This window comes from Ostrea edulis, chromosome 8 (genome assembly GCF_947568905.1).
Source record: "Ostrea edulis chromosome 8, xbOstEdul1.1, whole genome shotgun sequence".
In the NCBI taxonomy this organism is placed as follows: Eukaryota; Metazoa; Mollusca; class Bivalvia; order Ostreida; family Ostreidae; genus Ostrea; species Ostrea edulis.
Genome location: NC_079171.1, coordinates 67,962,431 through 67,989,457, shown reverse-complemented (window position 1 = coordinate 67,989,457; position 27,027 = coordinate 67,962,431). Strand labels below are relative to the sequence as shown.

Genomic DNA, 27,027 nt, shown 5'->3' with positions numbered 1-27,027 from the left:
ACTTTGAATCTACATACTACATGGTTATATATCTAATCAGAAACTTGTGTATTAAATACCATTTCTTTAACGAGGAGTAATACATCTTCACAGTGGCTGACATTCTTTTTAAACATGAATATGAAACTATATATATCAGAAGCACATACATAAATGTACATACAGCAGAAAAAAACACAAAGTTGCATAGATTATTACATGTAAATAATAAAAACAAGGGAGGACAACAAACGGTGAGTATACAGACAGGTCTTTTTTAAACAAACCACATGTAAAATGTATTGTTAGATCAATGGGAGATATTTGCTTAGGTTGTCATCTTAAGAATTCCAACACAAAAACCCAAAACCAAACGTTCACAAAAGCAATAGCTTTGTTAGTATATTGAGCATATTTCTTTTACAGAATGATAGTATAATAACAAAGTCATCTCCCATCTTCAATGAATGTTTCCTTTCTTCTTTTTTTTGCTAGTTATGGAGACAATACGATGTTCATCCATACCAACGACAGAAGTCTGCATCAATACATATAGCTCAACACAAATACGCATAAAATGAAATCAATATATCCAGTGAAAAATATGTGCAAATTGTATAACAGGAATAAACATGTGTCGACATATTGTACAATTATGTCTTAATACAAGTATGTACAGTAAACAAATCAAACGTTTATATCGTGTCAGAAAAGGTACATCAATGAATTGTAAAAATCATATGCATTTTTTTTTCAACGAAAACTTCTAGTTTTCAATAAATTTCCAATTCAAAACCCTACATTCGGTGTGTGAATAAGTACGTTTTTCTAATTAGAAAAATACCCACACATAAAAGTGTGCTGTTGACTACCCAAGACACAAGAAGTACAAAATCAAACAAACATGTGATACTGATATAGCATTTCCATAAAGCATACTGCATTGTTCAATATACGTCTGTCATTTATATAGCCTTTACAAAACGCTGATTTTCATTTTTGTATACCAAGACTTAGCTGGTTCTTTCTACACTACGTCTTGGCTGGTTCTCTGTATACAAAGTCTAAGCTGGTTCTCTGCATACCATGTCTTTTGCTGGATATCTTCATAAAATTCGCTAGATGGTTCTCTTTATACCCGGCCATTAGGATGTCATCTCTAAAATGAATCATTAGTAGATATCTAAGTTTCAAGTTTTGTGTGGTTTTCTATATGCCGAATAACTCGGTAAATAGTCAATAAATCATATTTTAATTCTTACACATAGAACTCAATGCCGAGAGGAAGAATAAACTCTTTATCACAAGTCAAAAGCGAATGGCATTTACCTGTGATCACTCAGAAATGGTGTCAGAATCATCGCTATGGTTAACGTCGACGTCGATCTTAATTGCGTCATAATGACTGTCATGTGATTTGTCCGATGCTGTCTCTTCCACTGTCTCAGATTCTAAGAGCAGTTGTTCAAAATTTTGCAGTTCTGCAAAACAAACATTGAGTCCTGTATCAGCAGACATGGCTGTTGTTTCTTCCCTGTGCTTTTCCTCCGGTGCATTCATGACGATCTCTGTAGACCTCCTCAATCGTTCGTATCCTTTGCTTGAGGAATACCCGATGTCTAATATAGATTCTTCCATATATTCAACTTCTGACAAAATATCTTGGAAGTTGTTCAGATCTGCCAAACAAATATTGAAACCAGCATCTTCACCTTGAATGGAATATTCATTGGCGGTCTCAATGTTGTGAATGTTAACCATGGTGTCGGTGACATTTTGCAATGTTTCGTATGTTTCAATGTCGGTTTTCTCGTCTTGCAGTGTGTGTGTTCCAGAATCTAATTCAATTGGCTCTAGGTAGTCTGATGAATGAGATACCTTTTCTGTGTTTTCAATGTCAAAATATATCTCTGCAATGCATAGTCCGGTAGAGAAGGCGATTGACATGTTATCTTCCTTGTTGTCTCTGTCCGCCATTGGCTGTGTAATGTTTGGTGATACATTGAGTGCTTCGATGTTTTGAACATCAAAGTTCACCTCAGCAATACAAAGTCCAGCGATGTCAATGATTTGTTTTTCGTTTGAACCGTTTTCTTTGCCATATTGCTCTGATTCTGAGTCTCCCTCGTTATCTTCAACATCAAAATTTACTTCTGCAAGGCAAAACTCAGTTGTTACACTGGTTTGCTTTTCGTTTGAGTTATCTCCCGTGTTTTTGTGTGGCATTGGTTTTAAGTAGTCTGATGAATTCGACTCGCCGCCGCTGTTTCCTACATCAAAATTCACCTCTGCAATGCAAACTCCTTTTGTAGGTGCCACATTGTTTTCTTCTGCTTTGCTTTTTATATTCGAACTAGAAAACAACTCGTTAGGTGCATCGTTGGTGGTTTTAGTTGTTCCGGCATCCGATAATGTTTCATTCTTGAAACTGGGTTTCTCTTTCTCAGTATAGTTGGCATTGATGGCATCATCTACTTCTTGTATTTCTAATTCTAAAAAGCTAAATTCCGAAAGGGCGATGGATTCTTTTGCCTCTTCTCGTTTATAATTTGGCAATGTTTTTGGTATTTTGAATGGGCTGATACCGGGTAAAACATCAGTGATAGGTTCTCTCTTCACATCGGATAGCAATTGCGATATGAACTCCGCATCTTCGGCTTCTTCTTGTTTTTGCTTAATCCGCTCCAGTTCTATCCAATTACCATTAATGCCGTCATCATCATAATCGTTAAGTCCGGATTTTTTTCCACGGCGCATTCTTCTTCGGGATAGACGCCGTTATGTGGATTGGGAGTGATCATTATGGATCAGTGCTCTTGTTTTGCCGCTTAGCAAGTAAACATCAGGCGGGTTATTGAGAAGAGAATACTGCGAATGTTTCTCTGAAGTAGTTCTGTCAAGGAAGGGTTTCTCTGCGAAAATTCCTTGCAGACTGTCATATGCTCTTGCTGTACCATGCGCTCCATCTACTTCTGGTAAACTGTTTGGGGGATGATTGGCAGCTTGGTCCAAGCAATATCTACAAAAACAGCCTTCTTTGGGAGTTTCGTATGGAGCAACATATTGGTATTCTGTTTCTGCTAATGTTGCAGATCTTCGAAGAGGAGGTTCATATGGATCGTTCACAATCGGGGTCAATTCATAGTGATCCTCTGCAATAGATTGGTATCTGGTTGACCTTTGTCGAAGCCTTCGTCGAACCATACGCTGTAACTCTCGATGCAACAACATGCAAGTTATATTTAACAGTTCACGCTGGATCCGTGCTTCTATCTGTTTGATCTCGACATCTAGCCTTTTCGTCATCCTGCGTTAAACAATGTTGTCATTCATTCATTACTATTTTGTATTTACTATTTTATTAAATACAATATCCATTTAATCATCCGATGAAATAATCTTACCGGTTTATTCTGACGGCGATAACGATGACAATTGCCAACATAAGATATATTCCAACCACAACTGAAAAATAGATATACCGTTACATGTGCATCCTTATCTGACTAATGAAAAGGTGAAGATAATAAACAGTGATGAATCCCGTAACTCTCAAAAGGAATACAAAGTTGTGTAAACACGAATACCTGAACACAAAAGCGGTGAATGCATGTGGCTGGGAGGAACATGCATCCCCTGTTGACCACCTAAACGCGTCATGAGCCATAAATGCAAGGTGAAGATAATGAACAGTGATCAATCTCATAACTCCTATAAGCCTTAATTTTGAAATTAATTTCTAAATCTTATCCTAGGAATTAAATATACATCCGTATTTTCAAGTTATTAATTAAGTATTTAGCTGCAGGGCTGTAGATACCCTTTAGGACCAAAAGTTCACCATTTTTATTAAATATAATATCCATTTAATCATCAGATGAAATAAATCCTTGGGGATCAACAGTCCACCAGCAGAGGCCTCGACCTAGGGGTCGTAATGTAAAACATACAATACTTCGAATAGAAGTATGGATGGAAATGGACATATCAATAGCTAAAACTTCGCCCCTATATCTATTTTGAGACTTTGATCAAGGGGTCATAATGTAAAACATACGGTACCGATGTTGATTCACCAGATGTGCATTTCGACAAATGATGTTTCTTCAGTGATGCTCAAGCCAACCTTTTTGGAAATTCGAAGTAACAAGCTAAAAGGAAAACTAGAGTGCCGAAACCTGGAGCCAAAATTGTCCAAAGATAAAAATATGTATAAGCGAGATAATCCTTAAATTAGAAATTAATTTCTAATGTTTAACCCAGTAATTAAATATGCATCCGTATTTCCAAGCTAGTAACGACGTACTTAGCTACTGCGCTGTAGAGACCCTTGGGGATCAACAGTCCACCAGCAGAGGCCTCGACCCAGGGGTCGTAATGTAAAACATACAATACTTCGAATAGAAGTATGGATGGAAATGGACATATTGATAGCTAAAGCTTCGCCGCTATATCTAACTTTTAAATTGAAGGCCACAACAATAGCCTTATCCTGCTCTTAGAGAAACTGTTGAATCATTTCTTTCTTGTGATAATTCGAAGATATTTCAGGTAAAAAAGAGCCCTCATTAAATAACCAAAGAGTATGTACACATTGTCGTTTGGAAACTTAAACATATGTTCAATATAGATGTTCAATATTGAATTCAATGTACCTCTGAGTAGAACGAAAGCTGGGTTTAGCAAAGCAATGTTGACAAGATCTACATATTTTTTGTTCTATTTTCATTGCAAATACAGCTGTTTTTGATGTCAAAAATTTAGCCTTATCGTGAACAGTGATAATGTGAAATATTGAATAGTCATACATTTTGTTACTGTGAACGATGAAGATAGCCAACAGTGATCAATCACATGACTTCTATAAGCAATGCAAAGAGTAGTTGGATAAAGACGGACCATTGGGTATACCAGTGGTGGGATCAGGTTCCCAAGAGGAGTCAACATCCCCTGTATCCCTACCACATCCGCCGTGAGTCTTATGTCTTGATCAGGTAAACGGAGTTATCCATAGTAAAAATCAGTGTGCCATAAACGGCCTAACAATCGGCATTAAAGACGTCATGCAGCATTTCACCCAATGATAGGTTGTATTAGCAATAGTTGGGAACAGTTGTATGATTCAAAATTCAAAGTTCGGTGAATGTTACCCTGAAATTTGATTTATACTCTTTCCGCAGATGTTGAGACGGTACATTTCAAGTTATCCCTACATAGCAGTGAATATATCCATGAGGCGGGGAAAAACCCATCGAAAATTGGCGGCAGTCTTGCTAGATCTAACAACCGGTTTCTAAAATATTTTTTTCGCAAAGTCTAGGAATCCAGCATAAGTACGATAACTCATATTTATTTTTTTTTTCAATTTTCTGGGATATTCAATGTATTTGAATATGGAGTATGTCTGTGTAAAATCCTATCTTGGATTTCAAGTAGCATTACTAATGTGGAATTTGATTGATTCATTGATTGAATAATGTTTAATGTCCCTCTCGACAATATCTCACTCATATTGTACTGTATTAGTTTTACATTACTACAGTTGTGTTTTCACCATCCACGTCTCATACCTGTGTATCAATATCCCGTATCACCTGCATATGGTGTGCATGCCCTTTAATTGATCCGAAAATGAGAGCATGTTGTGCGTATGATCAGTTTCTAAATTGAGGTAAGCTACTAACAATGAAGTTAACTTGTTACTTGATGTTTCAATAGTTTTGTTTAAATTCAGCGTTTTCATAGTCGCACTATGGTTTAATTAGTAAACACAAGTACACACTGAAGGTTGTCAAATGATATTTGTTATATGTGAATTGTTCGGTAATCTCTGTATACTGAATTCATTTCTACACATTCTGCCTTTAACCTGAACAAGATGTATAGTTTAAGGCGGGTACAACCTGTGACAGGGTAATTCATCTCTCATTTAGACACCAGGCTTTATCTCCGGCGTGTACGTGTCTACCCTTCATTTATTTTCTTAAGTTGACCACTGTTCGTTATATTCATTTTTTCGTATTCAAACTGATTGTAAATAGTGTAAGGTGAGCTCAGAGTCCCTGTAACAAAGTATCTATACAACTTTTAAAGATGTATTAAAATTGAAGATTGATTAGATTTAGTGATTTACTGAGTATTTCCTTGTTCCATTGAACGCCCGGGTCTTGATGTTCTGGGGTAATGCAATCTGAAATGTCAAGAAAAAATCAACTGTGAGCAGTAAGCGCCTGTCTCTATGCTAACTCAAGTTTCATGAAATTACATTCAACTGTGTCAACTGAAATGGTTCATTTTTTTAAAAGTTTACACCATATGACATTGATCTATATATAAAAGAAAAATATGTATTTGTGACAGAATAACACATCAAGTAAAATATTGAAAGACGGATGTTTTACATTTACTGCAAAATGGTGTCATCAATGGGAACATTAGTGCACTGCAACATATGAATTGCTTTAACTGAAAAAATAAATTCGGGCTTTGAAATGTTTTAAAGACCATGATTATTTGGTAAAACTTACCATCTTTATTGCCGTCAAATATTGAGATGGAGCCTGCAAATAATTCAATAAAGTATATACAATATAACCCAATCGACCTTCCTTTTTATACCACATTATGTCAGGTATAATAATGACAGTTACAAAATAATAATGGTAGCGATTTCAAGCGGAAGTGCATTCAATTTATGTGAGAATTCACCCCCGCGAGCAAAAAAAAAATGGTTTGTTAACAATCAAGGTCTAATAATACGGATCAGGGGAGTCAAGAACCGAATCTTAAATGTACTTTCTACTGTCAATACATAGTGAAATACTTACGTGAAAGAAACCAACACATGTTAAAATCAACGTGATATAAATACTGATGTCATAGTGGGAAGCCCCTGTACACATGGAAAGGGATACATTGACTACAGGAATACATTTACATTGGAAACATACAAGCTAAGGTACCTTACAATCATGCATATCTTCATATTAATCTACATTATTACACAAACGTAAATTTACTTACACATCCATGGTGTATAGGTGCCCCTTTGAAGAAGATGCTCGTGCTTACGAACTATTTTCTTCTTGTCCCGAATTCCACATGTACGTCCATTTTGCAGATTTCTTTTTGTTATTGCGTCATTTATAGTTGTTCTAATCCAGCTGAAATGGTAAAGGTTTTAATACGGACAATTTGATGCCAACGGCAAAAGTTGTTTATGAAAGATACAGACATATCAGAAATTAATACTCAATTGATAATGAGTCCCCATAACAAGATGTGTTTTTCACGAATCACATTGTTTCTGTATCTACTTCTGTTTCCTATGAATTTCTTTTCGATGCTCATGTTAATTCAGTTTATAAATATTAATGGCCTACTTCAAATAGTTTCGGTAATATAGTTAACCACATCGTGCGTCTACCTTCATAACGTTTGTCTTACTTGCAGTAGGATCCACAACTCCTTTCGTTCTTCAGTTCAGATATATCCAATTCATCGATAGACGCACATGAGGAAGAATTCGCTGCAAACAAACAAAATCAGTGTATCTTATGCGTTTTTATCTGATGCAAATTTAATGCTCGGAATTTTCAAAAAAAATATTTGCATTTGAAAATTGATTGAAAGCAGTGTCGGTGCATTACTAATGTCTTAAAGTATGTATTTCTGGTTCGTATTTATGTGCCCCTCTAAATGTATTTTGTTTAATGTCCTAATTGAGAATTTTTGCACTATATTAAATCATCCACACATCCAAGTTGCTGTAAAATGCTGTAAAATTTGACCTATGCACGTCGTAACAGTGATTTTATTTCCATTGAACCTGTTTAAGGTAATATCTAAAAGAACAGAGATATTCAGTATTAGTGTGATATGTTTATCAAAGAGCGACCATCACTTACATCAGATTGTTAGATTTAGATCGACTCGACAATTTGACCTTGATTTCCTAATTGAAATACAAAAGCCTTCACCGCAAGGCTAGTGTGAATTGTTTTATTGTTAATAACAATACACGTATTGCTTGTCTGATTAGTTAATTGTAAGAACTAGTAGGATTTGAACAATCTAAAGATGATTGTTAATACTACCGCCGTTATGTTGTAGAAGCAAAATGACAGTCCGATTACAATAATTTCTGAATTATACTATATAACATACCTGTCACATTTACCCCACAAGAAGGCACTATGCACCGATCCCAGACCACTTTTCTGTTCGTTGTCAAGCACCACGGTTCGTCAGAATCAAAATCTCTGCAATAATTCTCACGAGCCCCGGGGTAGGATCCGTAGCTGTGTCTGTGTGGGTACTGTTTGTCCCATGCCTGACACTCAAACCCTCGCTCTGTCACGTTTTGTGTTCCAAGATAACTAATTTCAGGGATTTTACAATCTGAAATTTACAGCAAAACTGATTCTTAAGATTCGTTACAACAACCAAGAATATCGTTATATGAATATTTTCTAAGATATTGGTGTTTCTCTCTTCCTCCATATCACATAGTTATCTGCTGTTTAATATCAATGTGCGATGTCAATGTGAACATATAATTGGTATATGTGCGGTGGCTGTCTGATTTTATTGTTACTAATTGTGTGATGTCATTGTCAATACACTATTAATAAATATACGTTATTTGTGTGGTTTAATCGTTAATTACTATGTGAGATCCTTGTTCTGTTACAATCATTTGCATTGTGCCGTCACAATGCCTGTATATACACTTACTAGTATGTGTCATTTTAAGTTTAACGTTATTTATTATGTAGATTAAGTCTGAATTTATAGCCATTTCTTTGGAAATTTAGGGACATTGATTTCTTTTCTGTTCGTTTGCTTACCTGCCTGTCTGTCTGTGTGTTTGTGTGCTTGTATGTACAAGTTTTAAACTTGGTAATGTTATGTGAAGTCCCTATCATGTTTCAATGATATGTTCCTTGTTTGAAAACACTGCTTGAACGATTATTTTGCACCGGATAGTTGGGATGATGTCAATTTTGAAAACCTTGCATGGAAGATGTGTGCACCTGAGACTTGGGGTATTGTCAATCTTTTAGGAAGTGTATTTTTGATCTATATATTTGTCGAAATGCGCATCCGGTGCATCAAAATTGGTACCGTATACGTTTTACATTATGACCCCTGGGTCGAGGCCTCTGCTGGTGGAGTGTTAGTCCCCGAGGGTCTCTACAGCCCAGTAGCTAAGTACTTCGTTACTAGCTTTAAAATACGGATGTATATTTAATTGCTGTTTTTAGAATTTAGAAATTCATTTCAAAAATAAGGATTATCTCCCTCATGCATAGCTCAGGCAAATTTGACTCCACTTTTTGGCACGCTGTTTTTGGCTATAATAGCACTAAACTTCATTGTTATTTCGGATTTCAAACATTTCCGTTGCGCATCACTGAAGATATATTATTTGTCGACATGCGCACCTGGTGCATCAAAATTGGTACCGTATAAGTTTTACATTGAAAATGTATGTTTGATATGTATATTGAAAGATGATTAGGGAATAAAAAAAGAACAAAACTGGGGTTGCAATGCCTGTTATTGAGGTACAGTGTTCGAAGCATTACTTCTTGTACTAAAAATGTATTCATGATTTATTCAATTGTACTTGATATGCCTTTTGATGTCACTACACCACAAGTCAGCCATTGCATAAAACGGATACATAATCAGTTCTGCTAACAATATATATCTAAAAATATTTAATGCGAGTAATGAAAATAAATAATGAACTTTGCTCACTTGATATGCTACAAAATTTCATGAAATCAAATTTGAGAGTTTGAAAGGACGTGTTAAAAAAGATGCCTGTGTCTAAAATTTCACAGAATTTCAACTATTTCAATCATCAATTATAAACTGAAATACATGAATCTGGGGATATAAAAAGAAATAATTTCGTACGAAACAAGAACTGTAGTATAACGCAGATTTATAACGTTTTGATTAACCAATCCTTCTGCCAAAAATATAATTCCTCTCCTACTATTTCGAAATTTGAATAAAGACAAAATGCTTCGATTTAATAAGGTATAGCTATAAGTGCGTGGTATGTTTGCACCAGTTAGTCTTAGTTGTAACATTATGTGCAGTAGTGCAGTAGTGCTCAGAGGTTCTGGAGTTAATATCCTTAAGTAGGGGATTTTTAACATTATGAATTTGACCTTGGAAAGTGATATACTTTTCAAAAAAAAAAATACGTTGGTCGCATTGGTGGTAGTATGCCTTTTCCATATGAGTATTTACCGTGACAATGCCTTTCATAACTTATCTTTTTTACCGTACGCCCTGAAATTTTGACAGGATGGTGGAAAATATTCACCTAAGCCATTGCATGGGGTTGCATTGGGTCAAATGATGTCTGATGTGTTTCATACCGATTGTTAAGCCGTTCTTGGCACACTGATTTCGACTGCGGATAACTTTATTTACCTGATCAGGATATAGGGCTCACGGTGGGTGTGACCGGCCAACAGGGGATGCTTACTCCTCCTAGGCACCTGATCCAACATCTAGTGTGTCCAGGGGTCCGTATTTGCCCAACTATCTATTTTGTATTGCTTATAGGAGTTATGAGATTGATCACTGTTCGTTATCTTCACCTTGCAAAAGTACTAGTAATTTTATATTTCATATGTACAATCGTTATAACAGAACGCAGTATTTAGTATCTAAATTGTTTTACAGCCATTTTGGACGTCTTTGTTTCACAAATACATATTGTACTCGCATACAACGCTTGTCAATGGTGTGATTTAATAGGTACTTAATGCGTAATGCAGGCGTGAGCATACCGTTACTTAAGTTTTGGCTTTTATGATGTATTATTGAGGTGTGTTATCAACATGGTTTTATCTTTACTTAATCCGTGGTGTGATATCTCATTGATATGTGTTATCTCATTACTCTGTGATATCTCATTACTCTGTGATATCTCATTACTCTCTGATATCTCATTACTCTGTGATATCTCATTACTCTGTGATATATCATTACTCTGTGATATGTCATTACTCTCTGATATCTCATTACTCTGTGATATATCATTAGTGTATGATATATCATTTCTCTGTGATATTTCATTACTCTGTGATATCGCATTACTCTGTGATATATCATTACTCTGTGATATATCATTACTCTCTGATATCTCATTACTCTGTGATATATCATTAGTGTATGATATATCATTTCTCTGTGATATTTCATTACTCTGTGATACTAGTGTGATTTCCATGATATGTTGTTACATTGTAGTATCAGGTTGGTTTTATCTTTACATACTTTTTGGTGTTCGAGATGTTTTAATCTGTGATATTTCATTAATCTGTGACATCTCATTACTCTGTGATATCTCATTACTCTGTGATTTCTCATTACTCTGTGATATTTCATTACCCTGTCATAGCTCATTAATCTGTGATATCTCATTAATCTGTGACATCTCATTACTCTGCGATATCTCATTACTCTGTGATATATCATTACTCTGTGATTTCTCATTACTATGTGATATTCCATTACCCTGTCATAGCTCATTACTCTGTGAAATATCATTACTCTGTGATATCACATTACTCTTTGATATCGCATTACTCTGTGATAGCTAATTAATCTGTGATGTCTCATTACTCTGTGATATCTCATTACTCTGTGATATCTCATTACTATGTGATATATCATTACTCTGTGATATCTCATTACTCTGTGATATCTCCTTACTCTGTGATATCTCATCACTCTGTGATATATCATTACTATGTGATATTAGTGTGGTATCCATGTTGTGTTGTTACATTGCAGTATCAGTTTAGTTATATCGTTACTGACTTTTTCGTGTTCGATATAGTTTTATTAATGCGTGATATCAATGTGATTTTATTGATACTTAATTTGTAATGCCCGTGATGTCCCAACACCGTATAATAGTAATACCATATTTATATAGCACCCTTTTCATATACTATGTACGCTCAAAGGTGCTATCTCATTAATATGTGATATCTCATTAATCTGTGATATCTCATTAATATGTGATATATCATTAATATGTGATCTATCATTAATCTGTGATATCTAATTAATATGTGATATCTCATTACTCTGTGATATCTCATTAATCTGTGTTATCTCATTACTCTGTGATATCTCATTATTCTGTGATATATCATTAATCTGTGATATTTCATTACTCTATGGTATGCCATTACTCTGTGATAGCTAATTACTTAGTGATATCTCATTACTCTGTGATATCTCATTACTCTGTGATATATTATTAATCTGTGATATTTCATTACTCTGTGATATCTCATTAATCTGTGATATATCATTACTCTGTGATATATCATTACTCTGTGATATATCATTAATCATGTTATATCAATACGTTATTGTTCCTGTCTGTGTAATGCCAGTTTGGGTCTATTGCTATTGTTTGTGAAATTCATCAAATTTACGCCTTTAATATGTGATTATACGTCAGTTACATTAACTTTAGTATTTGTGTGCTTCACATTTTGACTGATGCTGGTAACATTAACTTTAGTGTGTGTGCTTCAAATTTTAAATAATGACGGATATCCTTGTCTTTACTGTTTGTATTTCACATTGAGACTTCAAATGATGCCGGATAACCTTGGCTTTACTGCCGTGTTTCACACTGTTTGCCTGCAGGTGATGACGTATCACATTGACTGCATTGTTTTTCCTCACATCGAATTTGCATTATAACGTGTTAACTTAACATTTTTCTAGGCGTGTCTGGTATGTACAAGGGTCTATGTTTACCATATACTTATATTTGTATCTTTTGTTTTAGAGTTATGACATCCATCACAGTTCGTTATCTTCGCCTGTTCATGCTGTCAGTAGCTGATATTGCGGTGTTGACGGGAAACCTTACTTATGCTGTGGTATAACATGTTGAAGTACTTACCGACAAGATAAGTAATTGGGAGACTTCTATTGTCGTCCAAATACGGGAATGTGTTCCTTGGTCCATTTTCTGAACCAAAAAAAAGAAAGAAAACGAATTAAGAAAAGATTGTAATCGTGTTCTGTGTTTGATTGATTAAGATTCATTTAACAAACGAGTAAAACTTTCAAAGTCATGACATTTTGTATAAATTACATTATATTGTAAATATAATGATGTACTAACCGCTCTGTCTTGTATGTGATGTGTTGCTGCCTATTTGGCATGTCGAAACAAAGTAAAAAGCATTATTGATCAAAACAAGTATCTTTTATATTGATTAAAACATTGTAAAGATAAATTAGGGTTATGGAAGAAATTTTAAATTAAAAAAACCCTGAAAAATATGCCTCACAGTTGTACTGTTCAATTTCGATGTGCTGGAGCTCTCTCTGTAGTCGTCCGACAACAAAGTTCTTGTCATATTCTGTGATTGTTTCATCAGTGACTTCCATCAATTTTGACAACTTGCAGTTTGCAAACACGGACATTGACCTAGGTTTCAAAACATTTTCAAATAATATGAATATGTCGTAGCTTTTTTCATATTTCCAGAAACATATAACATGCGTTGGCATTACATTCAACAATTATAGTTACTATATAAGTACAATCTTCTCGAGAGGGATTTTCAGCAATATGTATGTTAGTCCACGGGGGTCCCTACAGTCCAATACCTAAGTCTCCGTTACTAGCTTGAAAATACGGATGCATAATTAATTGCTGGGATAATATTTAGAAATTCATTTCAAAATTAAGGATTATCTCCCTCATACATATCTCTGATCCTTGGACAAATTTGCCATCAGTCTTTGGTACTCTGGATTTCCTTTTAGTTCTTAGAAGTTTATTGTTATTTCGAATTTCCAACATTTCGGCTTGTGCATCATTGAAGATACATTATTTGTCGAAATGTTCATCTGGTGAATCAAAATCGGTACCTATACAATATTTCCAAGAGGTCAATCCATCTTTCAATCTCAATAATGTACAGCTACGGACAACGACGTAAAACGTACATGTGTTTCTTTCTGTTGATAATATTTGTGTGGATTGTAACGAATAAGATAAGCTATATCTCTTAATATCATTCAACGAAGCACACATTACATCACATTTGTGGCTTTAAATGTTGTCCCCGGTTGTCTACGTCTTATTTATTCACCTCTCACCTATATAAAGATACGTCACTCGGCGTAGTTGAAGTGTCATCAATTTATAAATAACGGAAGATTCACACTTAGAATAGTAGCATTGAAAGTTTACCGATCTTGATGCAGTGAAGGTTTACCGATCTTGATACAGTTAAAGTTTACCGATTTTGATGCAGTGAAACTTTACCTATCTTGATGCAGTGCCAGTTGTTCAAAGTCACATCATATCCAATACTCTGAATTATAATGCTATCTGCATACAAACAATTTTCGTAAAAATAGCGCGAAAGTCAACATTTAAATCTTAGCCACTAAAACACTGTGTGACTTAGTATGCCAACACACTAAAAGCATATGTCGGACCGTATGTTATGTCTGTCTAAAAAAATACTTGTTGAATTATATGTGTTTCATCAGAAATGTTATACCTGCAGAACTGTTCCTTTGTTTCAGACAAAAATATGTTTTTCAGATATTTCAGACAATATTGGTCCCTTTGTATTCTTTTCGTAAAGAATTCACGCTGATTGTTCTCAAGAAGGTAACCTAAAATGAAATAAATATTTAAGGAACTGCAAGGTAAATCACTTTCAACCATTCAATAGGAAAATAAAAACTCACATTTTTCAAACATTTCTTTGGAGTCGTCTGTGTGCAATGTCAGAGCTCTGGTCATGGTTATGTGGTCTGGGCATTGTATGTTCTTGAGCTGTATTGTCTTCACAAGGCTTTGTGCTAGTCTGTTAGGAAGTAGTATATGTTTCACTTTGATTCACGTATTACAGTGACATTATCAGACTAAAACACTTAGAATATATAATTCTATATACACATAACCACCCACGACACCTCTACCACGCTAGTAAAGACATACCATGATTTACGTCATCGATATTCCTTTCATGTTAATTTACTACCATACATGACGTAGGGGTCACAGTATATACGGTCAATTAAAAAGTATATTATGTATGCCTACTACTGCTACTCACCTGACCAAACAACCTGTGTTTTCCTAATTCTATGTGCGCATTATCGTTTAATCTTTATGGGATTGATGCTATTGATCGTTATTCGTTTCATTTACCTTTTAATCCAACATTTCGTTATCTTTTACTTTTTCATTGATCTCTGTTTGTTATCATACATTTTCCATACATAACTTCCTTACCCACAGTGAAGCAGCGATGATGGCAGCAATGAACTTAACTCTCTGTACATACACTGTAACCGGTTGTGCAAGGGCAAGAATTGGTACCTCTTTTGCAGAAATCCATCATTTACACAGAGATTGTCACCTACAATGATAAATGAAATATCCATGTTACATAATTGTATCACAAGTGTGCTGTCACTGCTGTGTGTATTTACTGTGAAAACGATGGCGATACTATTGGACACGTTCGAGGTATCATTGCTGTGACAATATGTATTGCAATGAAATAATGATTAATTGATTGCTTTTAACATTCCGTTTAGACTTTTTCACTGATTCCGAGACCCTGATCAGCCGTAGATGAAGCACCACAAATCAAGACCTGTGATTAGCACTCGGAATCATAATTTAGATATTCATATAATTTACTAAAACATACCACGACACCTGACACCGTATGCGAAAAAGCCGTTATTCTATATCCAATAATTGAACATATGTCGAATGATGAAGCCCTATATATATTTCCTATTAGCTTTGACTACGAATGGTTATGGGAAGTGCTCGAAGTCACGACCTGTTTCTTGCGAAACGAATTATTTACTACTGAACTATCGACACCGATCTGAAATAATAACAATACTGATGATGATGATACTGATTGTAATACAAATTATAATATAACATACATTACTTAAAGAGCAATAGTTATGTTGAACATCAATTACTTCCATTCTAACTGACTTTTAGATAAAAAATCATTGTCGTTACATTCCCACGTTTCAATCTTTAGTCCAATTGGCTTGTTGTAACTGCTTTAATGAAACTTACTGCAAATGGGAACACCACACGAGGTACAATCCGACTGCTTCCTGGGAACACATACAGGTTCATCTGTATAAAGGTTTTTGCAATAGTTTGTATCTGTTTTCACCATTTCACCATACTCTGCCTCATCTGATGTTTCCTTTTTCCATTCCTTACACACCTTCCCGTCTTTTGTCTCGTTCCGGTTTCCTTTGTAAATCTTCCCAGGAATTCGACAATCTGTACATTACATATGATACGCACTTTATTTCACATTTCCGTTATCAGTTATTCATAATTAAATCCAACATTAGTGATTGAACATATGTAGCAAAAGAAGATATTTTTTGTCTAATTACAAAATCGCAATTTCTTCTTTTTTGAATTGAAAGAATCTCAGAACTGCTGTACAAAATACAAAATTTAGTCATAGGCAAAGACAAACCTCTGTGCATATCGGAATTGAGATCCCATGTCCATGCGGGGTAAGCAAGTGCTGTCGATAGTTTATTAATTTCACGATGAGGAACAGATATATGATATTTATTAGATTATTTTTGTTGTGTTTACAAAGTGGTGTTAGTTCTGAGGAGAAAACGAGGACATTCAGATATAATATAGCCAAAATAGTCATTGCCGACCACGGGGATCAAACCCACAGGGGTGAGAACCTAGTGTGTACAAATGTGTCATTGTTTTAGGATCCATAATTGAAGTTCCCAGTATATGTATGAAATAAAAAAGTGGATATGGGCGTCCTGCTTCTCATTAGACTTATCAAACAAGTCCATCACAATGTATTGTAAAGATACAGGTACAAACAATTTTGATACTAGTAGATTGGGGGGGGGGGGCTGTTTTGTACTTGATATTCTGAATGATCATGATATTGAATCAGATAGTTCAAAGCAGCATATTAGGAAGACTGCGGGGTTCTTTACTTGCGCATTAACTGTGAGGTATTGAACATTAAAATGAAAATTTAAAAAAAATGTAGGGTTATTATGTCATTTTTATATTTCATGTCAAATTATGATTAAATCAATGTAAACTTTTATTTAAAAAAATGTGTTTTGTTTGCAAAAATCTAACAACCAAATTAAAGAAACACGTGACTTTGTTCCCAGTATCTACTACTGGTATCATAAACCTCAATATTGAATTACGTGTAAGAAATGTGAAGGCAACGAACAGTGGTCAACTTCATAACTCCTATAAGGAATACAAAATAGAGGTGGGATCAGATTTCTAGGATGAGTGAGCATTCCCTATCGAGCGGTCACACCCGCTGTGAGCCTCAAAGGTTTATATAGTTACGAAGTTATAAATGAAAGAAAACGGATCAATTGTGCGCTTCACTTCGAAGCAAACAAATGTGACTGCTCATCTACTTTGAATCTCCCACACTTACTATAGTTCGTAAACGTAGGGTTTACGTCTGATTTCGCATTAGAGTTATGTATTTGTAAAATGGTATTCACAAAACAGTTCGTAGCCGCAAAGGTTACTTATAAATTCTTAAATGGACGATTGCACTTACGCGTGCGCAGTAGCTATTTTCACTTCGAAGCGTAAAAAAGTGTGAATTTTCACATCTACTTTCAATCCCCTGCGCTAACGCCGCATTATAACTGAAAATGGCGAAACAGAACACACAGCGTTGTGAGAAACTAACGCATTTTAATACGTAAACCTGTCTATACTATGTCGATCACGTTTACCGTTTTTCAGTGATGATTAAATTCTTAGACTTTAGAAGATAATTGTTGTGTTTTTGTAATCAAAGTTTGTCTAATAGAAATTTAGCCAACTTAAGGACGCACGCTACGTTTCTCTGAATTTATTTTTGATCTCCTCGATATGAAGAGTATTTACATGATTTCCAAACTAATTTAAAGTGCTGTAATTATGTCAAAAAAAATGAATTTAATAAAACGTGCGCTATATAACATATTTCAGTAATAACACAAGTATTCAATTATTTCAAACAATTTTTAACCTCAAAGCAGACACATGAGTATGCAATTTTGGTGATTAAATGATTATTGTCTTGTATGGAAATAATTCTTCTTTATATATTTCTGTACACTCAAAGCGGTTATCTAATGTAGTTTTATCAGGTTTCTTCTCTTTGTCTTTTTTTTTCAAAATACATATTTTTATTAGTAATATATATTCCTTTGATTCCGAGATATTTTGAGAGAAAAATGGTTGTCATCACTTTCACAGCTAATATGCCCCTTTAAATGTGTATGGTGGTAACACAATACTTTTTTATATCGACGTGAATAGCTCAGTGGTTAGATCACTTAACTAGTAATGTAAAAGTCGCAGGTGGAATACTCAATTGTGCTAAAGATTTTTATCACCTTTGCTACAGTAAAAAGCATTTATATAACTTACTGTCGTATATAGCAGTTGACTTTACATTTTTACTTACCAGAACCAGGAACTATCAAAATATGTTAACTCTAAACTAAAATATGGGAATTGTGTAGAAACAAAATAGAACGCCATTTAATTTACCTGGTATGTCACGAAAAATATTAATTGATTTTGAAATGTGTATGCATTTAATTGAAACTTACCATTCTTACTGTTCTTGATTAAAGAATACAATTTTATGTTTTGGAAAGCAGGTAGGCTCATTACCTGGGCCCGGTTTTTCGAAAGCTGGTTAACTTTAACACAGTGGTTAAGTTTAACGCAGTGTTAACTCCTAACCAAGTGATTAGCTAACACAAAGGTTAAATTCTGTTTTTCGAAAGCAATTTAACACATTGGTTAGTTAACACTGTGTTAACCGAGTTAACCACTTGCTAATCATTTGATTACCCATAATGCACATGTACTTCCTATGTAAACAATAAGAATGCAGGAGTAAATAAAAGTCTTGTTTGTGGGAGATAGCTGATGAAATGTTCATGTATTGGTTAGTTTCGAAATACATGACAGTGACTGTGAGCCATGCACTTATACCTGTATACATGCATTCATTAGTCTATTCAATTTGAATAATCATAGAGGTATTAGAGCATTATATAATGATATATACTAGGCCTAGGTCTAGTTGAGAAAAACGGTGCTTATGTTGTAGAAAGAAGGCTCATTGCATAGTTTATCAAAGTGGGGGTTTATAGGGAGTCGAACAAGTTGACTTCACAATTGTCTTAAAATACTTGACAAGCCAAAACAAAATAATTTATACACCTCCCTAAAATGAGTTGTTCTGTACTATGGGCCGAACCTAAAATCCTAAGTTGCATGATGATAGGGGAGGGGGGGGAGTTCGGTTTCATCCTTTATCAGTAAAATATACGCTTTCAGTTCAAGCTTACATTTCAACTACCAATCACTGGTGCTATGATATGAAAAAGCGGGGAAGGGGGGTGTCAGACTTTGCATGTAAAAATAACAGTAAACGTATGTTGTCAGAAATAAGGGGGTGAAGTGCTACATGTTTTGAACTAGGAAATAAAACATATGGTTTTCTATATTGTTTGATTCATAATTGAACAAAATGTATGGGGGAGGGGGTTAAACGACGATGCTAGCCTATAAAAAAAAATCTAAATTTCTAAGAATATCTAACTTTTTTTTTATATATATACTCTTAAGTCTTATTTTCCCCAAAACAGTTAAAAATATTCATGAAGAAAATTATAAATTAATTTACCTATACATATCTATATAGCATTTTATATCTATGTTTTTTTTTATGCATTTATTTATTTTAATATTCTTTTTATTTTAAACATAACACTTGATCCACCACTCCATTTCTACTAAGGGAGATTAATCTGGAATATCAACAATGAAAAACTCTTCTTCCTAAGTTTGTGTTAACAACTATTCTGTATTAGCCTGAATTGAATACTGTTCACATTAGATAGCCTTCAAAAAAGAAAATACATGAATCAGTTTTAAATGATACAAGGGATTTTCAAAAGGTCAAGGCCAGTGCAGACGATAGTGTTTTTAAAGTTGGTGTTTCAATGGAGATTATCACCATGACCTAAGGGCCTGCATGCACTTTGACATTTGGAAGCCAAAAAATAGGTAAAATTACATCTTAAGCATGGGTCCTGTTGCAGGATTTCATATAAGTGAATATAATACGAGTTTTATTGACACCCCCCTCCCCCCTTATTGAAAGTTTATGCTGAAAGTATCTATAGATGCGTGCAAGATATTGCCACTGACAGAAAAGTGTAACACCATCATCCAACTGTACTAGTTTTTTTCCCAATAGCTGTTCCCCTTAGGTAAATTTCATGAGATTTGACGAATATATATATTTATGACAACATAAACAACACACCGTCATAGTTCAGCATCAATACATACCTCAGAATGTCTGAGTCTTTGAAATTTTTATGATTTTTGATCTGAGGCGAACAGAAAATGAAGTCGGCGGCCATTTTTAACCACTGTGTTAAGACTTAACACAGGTACTGGAGGTGTATTAAAGTTAACACAACGTTAACACAGTGTTAACGCAAGCTCGCATTTTGAAAAACAGTTAGTCACATGGTTAACTTTAACACTGAATTTAACACCGAGTTAACACTGTGTTAAAGTTAACCAGCTTTCGAAAAACCGGGCCCAGGGGAATAAATCATGAATAAATACTAAAGTTGACATTAGAGTCATTTTAAATCATTTTCTTACATGTAATATGGGCTATTTGGTTATCAGTTATTAAAATTAGAATTTATAGGTAATACTTGCTTATATATTCCCAGATATGGTGTAGATAAATGTACCATACAATCAGTGTTATCACAATTTTACAGTTATGTAACTAACAATTATGTTGCACGTATTTTGCAAGCCTTATGAAATTTGATTGCAGTCTAATGGCAGTTGTTTAAATCAAGGTAATACTATTATTTTTTCAGGTCTATGGGTGTAAATCTGTAATAACCAGAAAAAGGATTGTGAAACAGAGAAATATTCATCTTCCACTGCCATCATTGTGTGACAGGTAGATCAGAGGAACGATTCGAAAATATTTGACAGGACTGAAAATTCCACTTAGGACCCGTAGTCTGGTACTCTATCCAACGGCCAATTCATGCTAATGTCCATGGTCCATCTGCTACATTGATGCCATCTTATTCATTTATTAAATAATTGATTTTATCTGGAAATTTGACAGTAAAAAAAAGTTTGATATTCACCCCCAAAAAAGTGTTAAATACATGTTTGAGATATAAAGTGCATGCATTTTTATACATTCGATTTGTACATGTCATTATATTTGTTAATATTTTTTTAGATGAATTTTCATGTTTTTATTGATATCGTATTACTTCCATTTCTAGAATGATTTCAACATCTTGATATTAAAAAGATGACTCATAGTTGTCAAGAAAGTTGCCTGGTGGATTAAAATGTGTAAAGAGAAGCACTAGCACACCTGTTGGATTAATATAAGAAGCCTTCAGAAGGAACTTTTAGCAATGACATTTTTTTTGTAAAATGGGAGGAAAACTACAATAAAGAATATATATGTTGAAGGTATCGACATTGGGGTTTGATAATATGTGCTGCGAAGACGTTTACCTAGCTGGTCACATACAGAGGTCAATTACATAAAAATAGTGAATGGTAGACATATTTATAGATGCATTATCAATGACGGTTTAACTCATATAGGTGTTTTGTTAGCATTGTTTTGATATTATCTGTCTTAATTGTACTATACTTTCCTTTCACTACTTTTGTAACATGTTGAATCATTTTCTTTTTGTGTGTGCAGCCCTTTAGAGTGGTTATCTATAGTCATATAGGACGCTGTATAAATAAATACCACTAGTATCATTATTCTTATTATTATTATAGCTCATGGCGGGTGTGACCGGTCGACAGGGAATGTTTACTCCTCCTAGGCACCTGATCCCACCTCTGGTATGTCCAGGGGTCCGTGTTTGCCCAGCTATATATTTCCTATTGCTTGTAGGAGTTATGAGATTGATCACTGTTCGTTATATTCACCTTTTATAGGGTTATATTTTATAGGAAATGACACTCTGAAAAATTGAAAATATACACATGACTACACTATGTGGCATCACAATTGCTCTCTGAATCAAATTATAAAAAAAAAATGTATTCCAAGAATGGAATGCATATCTTTAAAGAAATATTTATTCAGAGACATATTTTCCCTGTTGTGTAAGTTATAATGTAACACTTACTTATTTGGACTACCGGTATTAGCTTATGACCATCTATCTATCAAGTAGAAATAGTTTTTCTCTACACACATACATGTATTTGGCAATTTGAAGGGAAGGTAATTTAATGATCATGTTATTACGTTATTATAGCTTCCGATCACCATGTATTATTGTACACCCATCGACTCTCTTCTCTTGAAATCTAATATAAAACATTGCGTGTTTGATTGCATATATGTACATTAATTCCACCTTCTTCGGACAAAAAGAATAAAAATGTATTTCCCTGAAAGATGATAGCTATACCCTAAATTATTAGATGAAAGGCAACATTTCTATTTTTAAATTATCTCGTATGACTAAAAGAAAAGGCTTCCCACCATTTCTAAAGGCTAGGTTAGATTCACCACAAAGTAAATTAGATCGGGCTCAAAAAAATTTGAATTATCACACAGTTGCAGATGATCTCAAAGGAAACGATGATCTGGATAAATACCATTAATTTGTGTATCACTAAACTGGTTGTATGCATCTAGAATGGTTGTAAGGTATGTATGAAATACATTTTGGATAAAAATGGGATTTGCTTTGTTTATCCTTAAGTTACGATCAGCTTACGTGTATTAATATAGCACATGTATAGTTACGCTTATTTCTGACTTAAATCTACGTTTACGACTCTTAGTGAATACCGCCCCACACTTAAACGTGTGCTACGTCTAGATCTACTCTTTGTTTAGGTTTACGAACTTTAGTAAATATGGGATACTGCTCCCACCTCTGGTACATCCGGGGATCAGTTTTTACCCATTTCTCTATTTTGTATTGTTTATGCATGCTATGAGATTGATCCCTGTTCGTTAATTTTGCCTCCAATGTTGGGCATGGGAGGTGCAGGACTTCTTGAGAAAATTCAGATCTAATTCTCTAAAATCAGAAGATGGGAATCAATAATGACAATAACAGATGCTGACTTTTATGAACTGTAAATGTGTTTGTGTACTAATGATCCCAGAATATGTCATCTTCAAACGTATGAGCGGAGGTCGCAACCGTACTGTTCAATCCAATGCGAAATAGCAATGTATTATCTGTGTATTTATCTCTGTGTGTCCTACTCTTTTTTGTAATCTCTATGTGCTATGATACTAGCCACTATTTGGTTTATTTACCTTTTCAGCAAATGTGATCTTTTTACATCTGAAATATTGTTTGAAATTCGGTTATCCTCTTTCTTACCACACTGTATATCTGACAGCTGTAGTACGTCGAGCCGTTTTCCTTTCATGTTTACAGGGTCACTGCATTTTGGGACAATCCTGCCAGGGTACACCATATCCAAGTTCTGCATGCGACGAAAGTACAGCAGCCATTTCAAATTACAGTCACACAGCAACGGATTGCCATGTATATACCTGGCAAATATTTAATACCAAAGGGTCAGTACAAATATTGTAGCATTCAAATGTGGGGCGAGGTCTATATATATATATCTATATATTTATATATTTATGTAGTTATGATATGATGCATTTAATATGAGGCGCGGGAATTTCTCTGTATACACTCTTTAAAAAGACAAAAGAAAGAACACGAATTATCATACTTACAAAGTACTCCAAGTATACCAAATCATTTCAAAGAAATCTACCGTAAACGGCTTCCAAATTATGTTTATGATTCTTCTAATCACATCAGTGAAAGTAGATATATAGTAATACTATGGGTTTTCTTCGGATGTTGAACATGTGATCATTGAGTTTAGATTGCATCCACCAAAACGTGAAAGGCATACACAGGGATACATATAGGAATTTGCGAGCAAAGCGATTTTAATGTTACATGGAAAACGACACGAGCAAGTCACGGGAACGTATGTAGCGGAATTTGTATCTCCCAATATTAACAGATGGGTCAATGTTTTGGGATTTTGAAAGGGAGCCAAGCGTTTGTACCAATGCGCGTTTTAATATAAAATAAGGAGTTGAGCAAATACGAAACCCTGGGCACACGAAGCATTGGATCAGGTGTAAGAGGAGTGAACATCCCCTATCGACCAGTACATGTAAATGTACCGACACATGTACATATCTACAATGCTTCATACATTACGTAACTCTGTAGTAACTAAGTACATCAAGCATAATCGTCACAGGTCATAGTGACTTTGCACAAAACACACATTCTAATAATTAATGGCATTTCTTTGGTCTGTCTTCAAATTATAATTCCAAGATCACTATGCTATTAAGTTCAAACAACTGGTAACAGTTATGTATATTCGAATTATTTTATCACATGAATTGAAATTGAAGGGTTGAAACAAGTTAAGCAATTAATTATTCACCCCATAAGGAAAAGCAGGGATGTGTTACCTATGCGAACATATGGTTACCACGGCCAGATTAGCCCTAGACAGTTACTGTTAATTATATATGGAGTGGTGGTGCATATATGCTACCAAAAGTTCGAAAATGCTCGAGTGAAAAGAATAAAATCATGTTATACGGGACTCAAACTTCACTTTTAGATACGGAGTACTTTAACAGATCAAAATCTCGAGAAACAAATAGTGCATTTTATTAGTACAGAGGAAAACTCGGGGGCGTAATATCGAGAAAATCGAAAGATCGACGTTCGAACGATCGAGATTCACTTTTAATTGTTTACACGATATATCACAAGATATGTTGATTTGAATAAAATATAATTTCAAATTTACTAAACTTTTTTAAACTTAAAATTAGATTTACGGCACGTCTATCTGGTGTTATGCCACACCCCATTTAAAGTTACGCCGTCATGACAGTTGCTGTTTTCGTGGGGAGGAAATATTTGGGGCTTAGTATAAAATATTCTGGATCCTGCACTATATGCAAGGTGAAGATAACGAACAGTGATCAATCTCATAACTCTTATAAGCAATACAAAATAGATAGTTGGGCAAACACGGACCCCTGGACACACCAGAGGTGGGATCAGGTGCCTAGGAGGAGTAAGCATCACCTGTTGACCGGTCACACCCGCCGTGAGCCCCATAAACGGAGTTATCCGCAGTCAAAATCAGTGTGCCAAGAAGGGAGTCAAGAGAGAAGCAAAGCACCCTTCATCGGATGAAATGGCAGTCGGTCTACTACCTGATCAGGATATAGGGCTCACGGCGAGTGTGACCGGTCAACAGGGGATGCTTACTCCTCCTAGGCACCTGATCGCACCTCTGGTGTGTCCAGGAGTCCGTGTTTGCCCAACTATCTATTTTGTATTGCTTATAAGAGTTATGAGATTGATCACCGTTCGTTATCTTCACCTTGCATCAAGATGAAACATGTTTAAATTTTATAACTCTGCAATTCAATAAACTCAGACCTTTCAGCAAGATGTTTGCTGGCTAAGTGATATAGTTAAATTATGAGCTTTATTCAACAGTATGTTGTGTCTAGTGGACTGCAGGTTGGCGTTTGTAATTTCACCGAAAGCTCTGCATTTAGAAATCAATAATCCCGAGGTATCCTTGGTGTGTTTTTGCAAAAAGGTAGGCAGTTGATCACGATGGAACACATAAAATGGGCTTCAAATAAAACCAAATGTAAAATTGCAGCTTGAAAGCAAGTATTAATGAACGTTTTGGTATGATATTTGTATATCTTGCATCATTTGAGATCGTATTTAATGTGATACGAACAGTTAGATTCATTGTAAGGCAAATATTGCTGATAATAATTATCAGATTGATCAGTATTCGTTATGTTCATATTTCATTTACCCTTCTAGTACAGTACACGACACGAGTTTTATGCGTGTTCCACGCAACGCGGTGGAACAAATTTGCCCCAAACACGGTGGACCTTTAAAATTGTCGACACCTTTGAAGTCCTATTTTTCCGCGAGCTAGACATTGAAGTCCACGGAGGATCTCCGTGGATGTCACCTGTACCTCCGTCGATGCCACCGTGTACCTCCGTGTGATGAAACAAAGAAATAATTTCCGAAATGATTCACCCTAAAAACCTTTTCGTGTAGCCAGCATGCATGCCCCCACCCCATTACTTATTTAAAAATTAGCTATCAATCATTCAATTCTTGTAATTGTTTAATGATACGTTGGTGTTTTCGGTACATATCCGTATGTAGACTTCCCTGCAAACGTTCACACCTTTTTATGAAACGCCCAAATTCTCGACATCCTGTATATAAACACCTGTGTTATTCCTACCACTCGTCGGTACATTGTTTCACGGCACGTGCAGCACAATTTTACCAAATAAAAGAAGGGTCATGAACAACGACAATCACATGTCAGTAATTTCAACCTTATAAATAGCAGTTCAAAGAAATATGTACCATAAGCAATGGTTTATTTTTACGTAAAGATTTCATTGTAATTAGGAATATGTGATTAAGGTGATTAAGGTCAGCTATATACATGTACATGTTTACATTGGATATGGATTTCATTATGTACTCAACTGAAGCAATGTGAGCAAAGAATCAAATTTTTACCACCTACACAAATAAATATTAAGAATATCTTTCCTTTTAAACAAACTTTTAGAAAACTCCGTACTTTCATTAAGAAAATAATAAAATAAAATGTGCTCCCCTACCTAGAATGCCCATACTTCACATTAATAATAACACGGTTTTTATTTTTTTTATTTTTTTTTCTAACTTGATAAATACTTTATTACACGCATGTATTATTTACTAAATGTATATATACCAGCTTTTTGTCTTTATATTTTTGTA

The 27,027-nt window shown here is 34.8% G+C and overlaps 1 protein-coding gene across 1 annotated transcript; it reads right to left on the bottom strand.

Annotated features, from left to right (window-relative positions):
- Window positions 1-2,757: 2,757 nt before the first annotated feature.
- LOC125672640 (uncharacterized) lies at window positions 2,758-16,551 on the bottom strand. Its single transcript, XM_056147772.1, has 11 exons — window positions 16,542-16,551; window positions 16,121-16,336; window positions 15,305-15,431; window positions 14,755-14,873; window positions 8,146-8,379; window positions 7,426-7,507; window positions 7,003-7,142; window positions 6,507-6,539; window positions 6,113-6,169; window positions 3,384-3,444; window positions 2,758-3,286 (listed from the first exon to the last, which is right to left on the bottom strand). The coding sequence occupies exons 1-11, from the start codon at window positions 16,549-16,551 to the stop codon at window positions 2,758-2,760; spliced, it is 1,608 nt and encodes a 535-aa protein (XP_056003747.1).
- Window positions 16,552-27,027: the final 10,476 nt, after the last annotated feature.